The sequence below is a fragment of the Otolemur garnettii genome, unplaced genomic scaffold, assembly GCF_000181295.1.
Source record: "Otolemur garnettii isolate 467f Iridium unplaced genomic scaffold, OtoGar3 scaffold00027, whole genome shotgun sequence".
Lineage (NCBI taxonomy): Eukaryota > Metazoa > Chordata > Mammalia > Primates > Galagidae > Otolemur > Otolemur garnettii.
This window is the reverse complement of record NW_003852422.1, coordinates 2,544,669-2,558,559: the sequence shown is the minus strand read 5'-3', so window position 1 is coordinate 2,558,559 and position 13,891 is coordinate 2,544,669. Positions and strand designations below refer to the sequence as shown.

Genomic DNA, 13,891 nt, shown 5'->3' with positions numbered 1-13,891 from the left:
AGGAAGGAGGGGAGCACAGAGCTGAGAGGGAGGAGAGAGGAGGGGAGCACGGAACTGAGGGATAGGAAGGAGGGGAGCACAGAGCTGAGAGGGAGCAGAGAGGAGGGGAGGGGAGACGCAGCTGGAGGAAAAGAGAGGGGAGTGCAGAATTATGGGAGAGGAGAGGAGGGGAGCACGGAGCTGAGGGATAGGAGGGAGGGGAGCACGGAGCTTACTTCTACTCTGAGGTGCCTTCCCCTCGCTGCCCCCTCTGGTGTTTGTTAAACTGACCTCCCTGCCTTCATGCTGAGAAATTGGCCAGGGGCATAGGGGTCTGGGGATGTTATTACACAGCCAATACCTTAAAGGTAAACTTAGTGTACTTTATGCCCTAAATAGGGATTCTCAGACCTATTTAGAGACGATGAAAGTTGTCTAGGGTAAGAGTTCAAAAAATCAAGTTAATTAATTTTAATTTCTTTTAATTTAGAAACATAAATGGTTGTCACATTTTGGGTGGGGGTGAGATGTCAGATAATACAGCCTCAGGGATGCTGGAACCCTCATGTGTATGTGATCACTTGGAGTTACAGATTTTTATTTCTTGGGGTGCAATTAGCTTTATGAGATCTTTGTGACTGATTTTGGTAGGCAGATTTGGGCCGTTGTTTCTTCTAACCTTTTAGTTTTGTTCTGTCTTAGCAAGCCTTAGAAAACAGTGGGCTGTCTTCAATTCCAGCTGCAGCACACCCTAGCGACCCCAGCCATGCCACGGCTTCTGGAACGCAGATTCGGAATCCAGATGTTTCCAGTGTGTCACCTGAGCAGACCAACCCTGGAGAGGCAGAGCAAGAGAAAGAACAGGAAAGCTCAGAGAAATTGGATAAGAAAGAAAAAAAAATTATAAAGAAGAAATCACCATTTCTACCTGGTAATTTTAATAGGCTTTAATATTTGGGCATTTTAGCTATTATATGGCTTGTTTTTAAGAAGTATTCTCCCCTTTTCTTCTAAAGTGATGTGTGTACTGAATGTTTGACTCTTGCTGTAGTTGATTACTGTCTGAAAAGGATTTCTCAAACTTCTTTCATTTCTTTTCTCATCTCAGTGAGTTCCTCCCCACTAGTCTGCAGGCCTGAAACCTGCCTTGTCCCTGGCTGTTCTGTCTGCTGTGTCCGGGCGTCTCCTTTAGGCTTAAGCCCATTGCTTTCCTTCCATTCTTGCCCCCGATGCTTCCTGGGTGTGGCTGTGGTCCTGGTATCTCCTGACCACTCTTTTCCTCCTGTCCCATCTACATGTTGCCTGAGCAGGTATCTACCCCAGCCCAGCTCCCTCACATGCCTGGCCCTTTGCTATTCTGCACCTTCATCCGTCTCTTGGCTGCTGAGTCCTCTGTGACCTGTCCACCTGCATCTCCAGCTTCCCTCCCCCTGCTTTTCTGGGTAGGGACTCACATCACAGTCAAGCTGGATTCCTGCTGTTTGTAAACATTGCCATGTCTTCAGAATATCCTGCTTTTCTTGCAGGCTATCTGCATCAAGACTGTCTTCTTCCTGACCTTCCTCTGTTCTCTGCCAAATCTTGGCCATCGTTCAAGGCCAGCTAACTGTTGCCTCTCCCCACCTGCTATGGCTCTTAGGCTGGTCCACGTTCTTACCTCAGTCCTGTGAGCTATTGTGCAGGTGCAGTCTGAGGCATTTCTGCATAGCTCCTTAGCTGGCTCTGGTCTGGGTCACATTCTGTTCACTTCTGAATGTCCTGCAGAGCTCAATGTGGCTGTTTGCACAGGAGCAGATATTCACTGACTTGTTCTTGGGTAAGATAGAGTCCCATCTTTTGGGCAAAACTCCCTATAAAATCCTTTTGCAGGGATTGTGGGCACCAAGTGCTTTCTTGCTGGGAAGCATGGAGTAGCATTGCCATCTCCATTAGTGCTTCCTTCCGAGAGTATATTCTCTCCTTAACAGTGTGATTGTGAGTCCTTGTTTGTCCAGCCACGTGACACTCGTCCTGCTCTTCATCTTCATCTGGCCCTTTTCTCTTCAAGTGAAAAATAGGATGCTGGAATCTACACAGTTTATCCTGTGGGGTTTCCAGGAGCCCCACAGGGTCCAGTGCTTGTGTGTTGTTGTTACACTGTGCAACCCACTGCCTTGGGAAGGGTCTCCTCTGAGGCCCCTGGGCTGTTGTCTTTAGCTAGGGTGCTAAATTAAAGGTGCTTTACACACCTGCAGGCTGCTGGGTGAGGAGTGAAGTCAGACTTCACTGAAAATCCCAGGTAGCAATGGCCCCTCAGACTGAGCAGTGGGCTTCACTGCACATGCCCCTTCCAGACCTGCACTTATCACAGCAGCTCTCTGAGCTTTCTCCTCTGCACCCCTCTAGCCGTGGAGTTCAGGGTGGCGCTGCAAGGGAGCTCCCGGTAGCCGTTCTGATTTGGAGTGCTCTGCACACCGAGTTTGTAAAGATTATGTACAAGACTTTCTGAAATACTTGAGTCCATACATAGAGGATGGAACAAATATATGCATTTCTAGTAATTTTAGATTGAGATCCTTAGTACAAGTTGGAGCTGGCATTTTTGTGGAAAAAAAAATCTCTTTTCTGATACTGTGATTGGGGGCATGTTTCTATATAAAGATAGCTCTTCTGATGAAAGTTTTCAATGACCAGCACACTTTTAGCATCATGATTAAGTCTGAAAGTGCTTCTCCAAAGGCAGAATGTCATTTGATGTCCTGGGAAGACCATGTTCAAAACCATGCTTGATCCTTAGTCATAACATTTTCTTAAGTGCTTAGAATTAACCTTAATTATGTCCCCAAGTTGGACATACTCTGCCAAATAAAGTTATTACTGTTTGATTTTTTGAGTTTTATCAGAGTGAATATTTTTGGTAGAGTTTGCTTTGTTTTTTTAAGAGGTTTGTATAATAAAATTTTAGCAGATGTTTTTATGATTGTCATACAACTTGTGACAGATAAACCGTTGTGAATTTTTAGTAAAGTTTGAAATTTATTGTAGTCAAGTATTGGCATTTTAAAAATCATGGTGAAAAGTGTTTTTAAAAGCTGATGTTTTATTCCTTTAAGTATGAAAATGGTATAACTATTTTGTGCAGAAACTCTTCTGAAAGTTGTTGCAGACTTCACCTTCTTAGACCAGAGTGTGGTTTGTGAACTGTTTTCTCGATGACTTGGGATCATGGCTGTGAGCTCTGGTTCATTGTGCTGTGCTGTGTGACAGGTAGGCATCCTGCTGCCCTAGTGCAGTATGTGGGCTCCAAGATGCTGCAGTTCGTAGGCTCACCTGCTTTTAAAAAATAAATATATTAACCCTGAGTGCTGTTTCTGTTTTTTTTTGTTTGTTTGTTTTTGAGACAAAGCCTCAAGCTGTCACCCTGGGTAGTGTGCTGTGGTATCACAGCTCACAGCAACCTCCAACTCCTGGGCTCAAGCGAGTCTCCTGCCTCAGCCTCGCAAGTAGCTGGGACCACAGGTGCTCGCCACAATGCCTGGCTATTTTTTGGTTGCAGCCGTCATTGTTGTTTGGCAGACTGGGCTGGATTCGAACCCGCCACCTTAGGTGTCTGTGGCTGGTGCCTTAGCCGCTTGAGCCACAGGCACTGAGCCCTGAGTGCTGTTTCTAATTTCCTATAGCAAGCCTTTTTCTTTTGCTCCTTGTAACATGCCGTGTAATTGTATCTCTGATAGGCTTGATTTTTCTAATTGTACAAAACTGGGTACAGCCAGTTGTCTCTGTCCATGGGTTCCACATTTGTGGATTTAGCCAACCACAGATTGCAAATATTTCAGGGAAAAAAACCATCTGTCCACATACAGACTTTTTCTTTCTTGTCATCATTCCCTAAACAATACAGTATAACCTTTATGTACACTGAATTGTCATCGTAGTCACAGGTATGATAAGCGATCCTGAGATGGTTGCAGGTGTGTGGAAACTGTGCCTGTGTTATTTGCAAGTTCTACACCAGGTTATGGCAGGGACTTTGGTGTCTTTGGGAGACCCTGAACCAGCCCCCATGGAGACCGAGGGTCCCTTAGTTACAAATGTAATTGTGAAAATGATCCTTAGAGTAGAAGATTCTCTTGTTTCATCTAAATCTAACCTTAGACCGAGGGTCTCTTGCTCTTGGTCAGATTCTTTGCAACCTATGCAGTTTTTTTACAAATTAGTACATGAATATGTTTGGATTTTTACATATGCTTTCAATAATTCAAGAGATCTTTTTTGTTATTGCTCTTGTCTTTTAGGAGAGCCTATATGGTAGAAATAAACATATATGAATGTGTTTTAGAAAACTTTTAAAAATGCTTATTTATTTGGACATAGATAAATACAGTTTGAAAATTCAACAGTTAATCTTATTTGTGTAAAATTCTTTGATAGTAAGATATTCAAAGTTCATGAGATTTTCTTTAGATTCTGTTTTGAATGATATTTAATTCTGTGTAAGTTTTATCTTTCTTTAATTTTTTAAGATGGTAATCTAGTTTGAGCTGAGTGTCCATCATCTACTGAATTTAACACACTGTATAAATACACAAGTATTAAAAAGGGTAACGACCTAGTAGGAGTTTATGATGCGAGTGAAGAGTCACATTGACGCTGCATAGCAGGGAAAAGTCAGGTAGAGTAATTTTCAGGTGACACTCAGGATGTCAGATGATTGCTCCCTGCAGGAAGTGCTCAGACTTCAGAGACAAGCTGCTGGGCCGTATGAGGAGCGTGAAGGCGTCACCGAGCAGGTGGAGGAGAGCGAGGTATTGATGCTCCCGTGTGAAGCAAGTGGCTGTGCAGTTAGCTTTAGATGAGACAGGAGAACATTCTGCTCTACGGATCATTTTCACAATTGCATTTTAAGTGTTTTTTACATATTGACCATTTTGTAGTATTAAATTTTGTTTAGATATTGCTATTATTTTATGCAACCCGTGCACTTAGGTGAGCGTGTATTTGGCTGCAGTCATGCACACAGACTCTGTCACACAGGCCACGAGAGCAGTTTTAACCAGTCACTGTTACCCAGGTTTACATTTTAGAAGGGACTTGCACAGTCACTTACTGTCTTTCCCCATAGATGCCTGTTCCTTTCTCTGTTGGGTTGTCTTTTTCTTACTGATTTGTTAGAGCTCTTTATATGTATGTTTCGGATATTAGTTCTTTATTGTTCATTGGTGTTTCAGATACTTTCTCCAGTTTGAACTTCTACTTTTACGGTCTCGAAGGCATTTTTTCCTTTTGGTATATTTTGATGAACATATGAAGAGATGCTGACTTTTAATGAAGTTATATGGATTGGTCTTCTTATTTATAGTTTGGGGGTCTTGTGTTAAGAAATCTCTCCTTACTCATGTTGAATTTCCGCATACGTTCTTCCAAAAGTACGTGTGTTAAGGTTTGGCTCTCACGTTTACTTCATGAGCTCACCTGGACTTTATTTTTGTGTGTGATAAGAGGTAGGATTGAAATCTGATATTTTCCTGTTTGGTACTAGTCTAGCACCACTGATGGAGACACCTACCCTTTCTCTGTGGGGTGTGACGGCAGTTGGTTGCAGGTCTTGTTTTCATCCAGGTGTATGCCTAGATCTGGACTCCTGGCTCTGCTTCTCTGTGTCACTGTCAGCACCACAGCATCTCCATTATTTCACTGCTCTTGAAATGCATGCGATAGATTATCCTTTATTCTCTTCAGGGTTATCTTGGTCTTTAGTTATAAAAATTGATGTTTTTGAAATGCACTTGTCCCTTGGTGTTCGTGGAGGTTTGGTTCCAGGAACCCCCATGATACCCAATCCACAGATGCTCAAGTCCCCCATGTATAATGGTGCAGTATCTGTGTATAAGCTGCACACATCCTCCCGTGCCCTCTATCTCCAGGGATGGGTGATAATACTTAATACAATGTAAATGCCGTAGAAGTCGTGGTCACACTGCATTGTTTAGGGAATAATGACAAGAGAAAAATACTTGCACATTTTCAGTACAGATCTACTCCCCCCTTTTACCTCCAAATATTTTTCAACCTGTTGGTTAAATCTGTGGATGTGGAACCCCCCCAGATAAAAAGGGCCAACATTACCATCCTTTTTATATCTTAGAACGTCTACCGATGTCATTTGGTTGGTCACAAAGCTCCTGCAAACCTTCTATTAGACTTAATTCTTTTACCTTCCTTTTTTGGTTTTTGTAAAGTGCCTTTAAATTGTATTTCCCATTTTTTGTTGGTATATACAAAGGGAACCAACTTTTGTTTATTGATTTTAAACCTAAGATCCTCTTCTATTAATTTTAGCAGTTCGTAGGTGATACTGGGTTTCCATGCAGACAACTTTGTTGTATGTGAACAGGGACAGTCTTTTTGTCCAGTGGCTTGGACTTCTGTGGTGTTGTGAGAGGCATCGACAGGGGTCTGCCTCCTTCCTGATTCATAACAGGGATGATTAGTGTTTCACAAATGAGTTTCGCTTTTTACTGTAGGTTGGTTATCTTTCAGAGTTAGGATGTTCTCTTATATTGTCACTTTTGCTATGATTATATTTTTAATGTCCAAAGTGGTAAATTAGAATAACTGATTTAGTATAGACAGAGAATGCCTTTCATCTGGGTTGTGATCTTTTATCCTTTTCTTTTTTTTCTTTATATTTTCTTTTTTACATATTGCTGGATTCACTTGACCAATTATTTTCTTTATTTTGTTTTGGTAAAAATTATATTACACCAGCATCTACTTTTATTTATTTATTTTTAAAATTCCAGACTATTACAGGGGTACACACATTTTGGTTACATAAATTGCTTTTGTACAGTTTGAGTCAAGCTAATTAAGTATCCCATCACTCAGCTAGTGTGCATGGTACCCATTAGCTGTGAATTTACCCATCTCCACCCCCCACCAGCTTGATTTCCAATGAGTGTTAATTTCCATATATGCACACCAGAGTTGATCAGGTAGTTCCAATTTAATAGTACGTGTGGTGTTTGTTTTTCCAATCTCGTGACACTTTACTTAGAAGAATGGTTTCCAGATCAGCCTTTTCCTTTTAAGTCAATAAATTAATTAAGCCTCTCTCTCTGGTAGAATATACTTTGGCATTGAAACAATTTAAAGCACTATGATTACTGATTGCAAAAAATTAGTTTTAGTTGTATTCCAGCTGTACTTTTATCTGCATACACAAAAGAAGATGAAGCTTTTTAACATTTGTATTCAGCATTGAAAACAAGTACGCTATTTTCCACTGGGATGGTCTTCATAAAGGACTTAAGGTTTCAAGTTAACAAAATTAAGGTACTAGGATAGCTCTGCTGTATGTTTTAACAGCACTTTTACATAGAACAGTCTAAGTCAGCATGCAGGTGACTTCTCTTGTCACACACCTGTATTTTAGGGAAGATTATACCCACTTAACAGAAACTTCCAGGCAAATATACTACAGTAAGCTAAAAGCAGTGTTAAAAATACCAATGTGAATGGCACAAAAACAGTGGTCCAGCCTAAGTCACTGAAACTCCTGGTGATGGACAGAGGCAGGGGGACCTTCTTCCCCAGAAGAGCACCTTAAATGCTTTTTTAGAAACTTCATCCTTGGCCAGGTACAGTGGCTCACACCTGTAATCCTAGCACTCTGGGAGGCCGAGGCAGGTGGATTACTTGAACTCACGAGTTCGAGACCAGCCTGAGCAAAGGTGAGACCCCCGTCTCTACTAAAAATAGAAAAAACTGAGGCGAGAGGATTGCTTGAGCCCAAGAATTGGAGGTTGATGTGAACTATGATGCCATGGCACTCTATTCAAGGCAACAGCTTGAGATTCTGTCTCCCCCCCCCCAAAAAAAAACAACAACAACAACAAAACTTCATCTTCATGCCACTGAAGTGCTTGATGCAAGTCCTGAATTATTTCTGGAGTGACTCGCAAGAGGGCAGGTGTCCCTGGAAGCCCTGCATGCATTCTGGGCCGCATCTGAGGTGGATGTTGTCAGTGTCACTGCAGCCCAGATAAGCCAGTACAGGTGGCACATCTGTCAGCACCCGGTGTGTCTTGAAGGTGCTCAGAGCCACTTGAGAGCAACATGCTGGTCACAAGATAGGCAAGTCCCTCTGGTCCCTCCATCCCTCTTCTGAGTCCTGCAACTTTGGAAGACAGAAGTTTCTGTGCACTTGAACCTGGAATTGAGCTGCTCTCGGGTGACAGTAACCTGCACTCTCTCGCTCATGCTCACCTGTGCTGTTTGTCAGGCCTCTGCTCTTTGCACTGCCAGTGGCTGTGTGAGGGGAGTGAAGTGACTCCTCCCCACGCCTCTTCTTGGAGGCAGCAAGCTGTGTGTTTTCTTCTGTTGGTTGGAGCGGCTTTTCAACAGCTGCATGAGCAAAGCAGTGAGCACCTGCCACGGATCCAGGCTTCTGTGTCCCAGCCTTGGCTATAATCTGCTTGGCAGGAGGAAGAAGCTTGCGGGGTCTCCTCCTTCACAAGTCTCCAAACACACATCTGAGCAGACTGAGGAGTGGAAGGGCTTCTCTCCCAGGCAAATAACCCTGATGTGACAGCAGACAGGAATGTCCCCCTGAGGCTGTCCTCTGGCAAAGTGCACTGAGGGTGGCAGTGTCTGCAGCGGTTCTGATGAACCAGCATGCCCTCGCTGCTTCACAGTTAGCTGGTTGTGCAGGCTTTGCTAGGTCCACTGCAAGCCCAACAGCATGGTCGAGACTGTCTCCTAGAGATGTTCGCCTGCCTTCACCTGGTACCACTACCAGGTCTTCAGCAGAATGTAAACTTTTCCACCTGTGGAGTCAACAGCTCCCTCATGAATGCTTGCTTCTTTTCCAAGTCTGACTGCTGTTTGCTGCCAATAGTCAGTACTCCAGCTGTCTCATAAATACATACTTGACGAGCAACCATTTTTAGGTGGAGAGAGTACTAGTCAGTCATGTTCTGTTCAGAATATCCTCAGTGAGAGGGTCTATTTGTTGCATGAGAGAGCTGATGAGTTGAGATGGCAGGCGAGCAGTGAGTTCTGCGTCCACAACATTGCGTAATGCACTGAGGCTCAGCCTGGAAAACTTCACTTGTAACAACTGCTCAGAAGAACTCTGGTGTCACAGAGTTGTGCTAATAGGAGCTAACTCCTGATGTTACCAGAGTCTAAATCAGGTCCTGTGAAATACTAGCCATCGAACCATCACAAGGAAATGTGGTAACACCTGAAAGAGTGTCTGCCAGCGTGGATGGTGCTCTCACTAACGGCACTTTCCAGGAACCATGTGGTCTGCCCATACTGCCACATACAAACACACTGCAAGCGAAGCCAGCAGTTGCCAGAGGATGTGAGCAAGGCTGTCCGGCAGTGACTCCAGCTGTGTCTGTGTTCTGCTGACGTGGCCTCATCTTCAGAGATACATATGCTTCAACATAAGTCAGTTTATTCATAGCAACCGATGTGATGGCTTCTCCATCAGCTTTTGCTGATCTGAGAACACTATAAGCTATTTCAGAATATGAAGATAATCATAGCACAACCCAGTTGTGTTGGAGGCAGTGCTGTCGGCTTTGTGAGCTGCTAGTTTGAGCGTCCCGTGCTGCCCCTGAGTGTTCCTGATGTCGCCATCCTTGATGACCTTGTCTAGGAACTCTCATGGCCATCTCTTTTCGTGTACCCAGTGGGTGTCAACATCATCTTCTTGGTCAATGCTGGACACCAATAGTTCCCTAGTTCCTTTTATCACCAGGGTCTGTTTTTTGGTTGCCATATCAGACAACCTGTCACAGGCTTCTTACTATGGAACTTCTGCTGATTTACGACCGAGGGCATTAGGTGTGAAACCAGACTTCAGAGCACTGACATGTCATTTCTGAGTGAGTATGTTGGCCCTTTGTGTGATTTGGTGGCGTGATTCCAGCAAGTTTTGATAAGGTGACCAGGAGTCCGGCTTTTAGTAGGACAGTCCCGATTTTTAACAAAAAAAAATGTCCCACGTCCCACGGCATTTTAAAAAAGTCCTGATTTTTGGAAAGAATGCACAACAAGCTAGGGAACGGTGGGAGAATGGGAAGGGAATATACGTTTTTCGGTTGCCATGTGGCTGTTTTGCCAGGATATGAGTTTTATATTATTTTTGTTAATTTTATAAAGTTAAACTTTAATAATAATAAATAATTGTTGAGAACTGATTATCGAGAACTGCTAATCAAATTTTGCATTGTTGATCAGTTGTTAGAATTCAACCACCATTGTTTGGACTTAATGAACAATGGCATTTTTTGGCATTGGCAACCACAAAAACATTTTGTAACTGTCTGTCAGACGATACACATAGTAGTGCACGCTAGTGCTAGTTAAACAAGTGATGTCAACAAATCAGCTATTCAGATACTTCAGGTAAGTAATTTATTTATTTCATGAATTTAGCAGACAGTACTTATATTATTTATATTTTATAGTGGCGGCAAAAAGTCTAGCACCAGCCTTGAAAGTGACACAACTTATGCGGCATCATTATTAAAAAAATATATTGATAAGGAAAAGGTTAAATCTTGGGCATTAGCAAAAATCACAACAGAGAACAAATGGTTAGAAATATTTCATCATTTTGAAACAAACCATGTTCCATACAATAATACACTAAAAATTGTGGGATACGCACTGTCCTTACCAGGAACTAATGCTGCGACTGAACGTGTTTTTTCTACAGTAAATAAAGTGTGGACATCAGAAAAATCACAATTAAGTGTTGAGACTTTGAAAGCCATTTTATATGTGAAATATAATTGAACAAATTCTTATGAAAAATTTCATGACCTTTTAAGCAATGACAGCAATCTACTAAAAATATTCACTCAAATGAGAAATATGCCAAAGAATAAAATAATACTATACATAATTTTTTAAATGTATATTTGTAAATTGTACTTATGTTAAAATTAAAAAAAATATTATAATACTATTTTTGCATTCTATGAAAATTTTTATTGCTTCATATAGACCAAATTTTTAATTAAGGAAAACACCACCCCCCACCCCCCACCCCCGGGTCAATGGTGTCCCGCTTTACCAATGTTAAAATTGGGTCACCTTAGGTTTGGACATCCTTTTGTTCAGGGTATCTTGTGTTGAGACATTCCGTCGTGATCCACCAACTGAGTTGCCATCATGAACAGGTGCAGATCAGCCTCCTTTGGATTTAGGTTCACTGCCGAGTGCAAATGTGACCCCCTCCCCAACACATATGTGTGCACACATGCACAAAACAAAGCAAAAACTGGGGCCATTTGGTGAGACATTCTGTATCAAAAAGTAAGACAATGGCTTGGGCAGCTTACTTCATGTAAAAGTCTTCTCTGGCTGGGGAGTCAGCATATGAGCTTGAAGCCCAGACCTGAGTGTCTCCCTAATCAGTTATTGAAGTTCTGAATATTTGTATTTAAAGAGACTTGACTTTGCCCTCACTGTGTGTTATCTGGTCTAGAACCTGCATACTTGGCAGGCTTCAGGCCAGGCCCAGCCCTTTGTTGGAACCAGCATGTGGGTTTTGCCCCAGAAGAGCCTGCACACCCCCTCCAGCTGCTGTACTTGGAGTTTTCTGATTACAGCAGGCATCCTCCAGTCTCACAGAAGAATCCAAAGATGTCTTTCTGGCCACATCATCCCACCTGCACTGCCCAGGCCTGGCTAGCAGAAAGCAGCACTTGCCCTTGTCACCCTCTCCCTCATGGTGGTGCAGCTGATGCCCAGCATGAGCTGGCTGGGTCAGGTCCTCTAGAGCCTTTTCTTGTCTGGGAGCTGACTGGACCATGATGAGAGCACATCTAGGCTATTTTCTTTTCTGCCAAGAACCCTTCTGTGGCAGGTAAGGCCTATTGTAATCTAGTCCTTCCCAAATCTCAAGGTCTGACCCTCTGGTTCTCACCAGACGTCCCATACCTCAGCCGTGCTGAACTTGCTAACAGGATTAATGCTGCAGCCAGCATCTCTGTGGCCCTGCCATTTCACACATGGGAATTTATCTATGGGGACATTTCTAAGAAGTGGCAGATTTCAAAGGGTAAATTCTATGAAGATAGCTTTGTTTTAATTTTAAAATAGTTTTAACAAAAATATTTCAAAAACAATATTACCCCAAATGTTACGATTTTACTACATTTGCTTACTCTTTTTTTCGAGGGGGACAGAGTCTCACTTTATCACCCTCACTAGAGTGCTGTGGCATCACAGCTCACAGCAACCTCCAACTCCTGGGCTTAGGCGATTCTCTTGCCTCAGTCTCCCAAGTAGCTGGGACCATAGGCACCTGCCACAATGCCTGGCTATTTTTTTGTTGCAGTTTGGCCTAGGCTGGATTTGAATCTGCCACCCTTAATATATGGGGCTGGCGCCCTACCCACTGAGCCATAGGCAATGCCCCCATTTGCTTACTCTTTTTACCTATTTTTTCCTAAATTTTCAGAAAGGAATTATAATTTTTTTTTAACTCTAAATACTTCAGTATATATTTCCTAAAATCAAGGACATTTTCTTACATAATCATAGTGGAATCATCAGGAAATTAAAATTGATCCAAGGTTCATTCTATAGACCTTATTCAGATTTCCTTATTTATGTAAGTAAGGTGCTTGATGACAAAACACTTGTACATACCTTTATAATTTTGCTAGATTGTCGCCAACCTGTATAGCTCAATAATGGAACACCTTGGTGAAAAGGGCACAGAGAGGGATTTAGCTCTCCTAACAAGCAGGAGAGAGCTCAAGAAATGAGAGCATCAGTGAATTGGCAGTCTCTACACCTATGGTGTTGTGAGGCATGAGATCAGCCTTGTATTAGACTGGAGGAGAAGGCAGTTGGGAGCATGCTAATTCTATCACAGACCCGCTTACTCTGACTCTATCTCCTCTCCTGCCTGTAGAACGCCAGCATGGCTGAAGATCTCTAAGCTCTGCTAAAGACAAAGATCTATCTTTCTAAGAAGACTGCTTTACTCTCTTAAAGACTATCTCTTTCTCTCTCTCCCCTGTAAGCACCTAAGAGCAGTAATGGAAAAATAAATACCTCATGCACACACTTGTAAGTGGGAGCTGCACAATGGATGCATGTGGTCATAAAGAGTAGGAAAATGGACTTTGGAGCCTCAGAGTGAGGAACTAAAAATTATTAGGTACAGTGCTAACTATTCAGGTGATGGGTTAAAAGCTCTGACATCATCACTGTACAGTGCATCCATGTAGGAAAACACTTATCCCCTTAAATCTACTGAGATAATAATTAAAAAAACCCCAAACTTGGGCATCTTTCTGAGTTTTAGGTTTTTTAGATCATATGATTGTATCATTTATAAATAATGATTTTATTTTTTCGTTTCTAGTTTATGCTATATATTTTTTCTTGTCTTATGTCTTTGACTAGTATCTCTAGAATACTATAAATCAGTGGCAGTTAGTGGATGTTTCTCCTTGACTTTAATATGAATGCTTTTATTATTTTTCTATTAAGTTGAAAAGTTAATAGAATTGTATATTTTATTCACCGCCTCTTTCTTTTCAGACTTTTTTTAAAGTTAAGACTAGATACTGAGTTTTAGCTGATGCCTTTCATGTTGAAGTGTGAGTTCATACTCATATGTTTTTCTTTCTAAATTTATTAATATGTTTGAGGAGGGGAGCTATTGCTCAGCTCCAGGGAGGCTTGCCATGTAGGAATGCAGATTTGGGTCTCCAGAGCTTTCAGTTTGTCAGAGTTGGAAATCTGGATTCCGTTTTCCTTTTTTAACATTGTGTGGGCCAAGTAAAACTTATCTAGGCCAGATTTGGAGAAGCTTCAGCACAGTTTGTAGTTTCTATTCCAGCCTATTCCTAGAAATAATTAGAACTGAGTGGTAGTCTAACCTATGTAATTA

At 42.1% G+C, this 13,891-nt stretch overlaps 1 protein-coding gene across 1 annotated transcript in view; it reads left to right on the top strand.

The window, feature by feature from the left end:
* Positions 1-13,891, top strand: part of ZNF236 (zinc finger protein 236) — a 110,797-nt gene that overhangs the window by 37,982 nt on the left and 58,924 nt on the right. Inside the window, exon 9 of the mRNA XM_023512359.1 lies at positions 682-910. Coding sequence (XP_023368127.1) covers positions 682-910 — 229 coding nt within the window. The remainder of the gene's footprint in view (positions 1-681; positions 911-13,891) is intronic.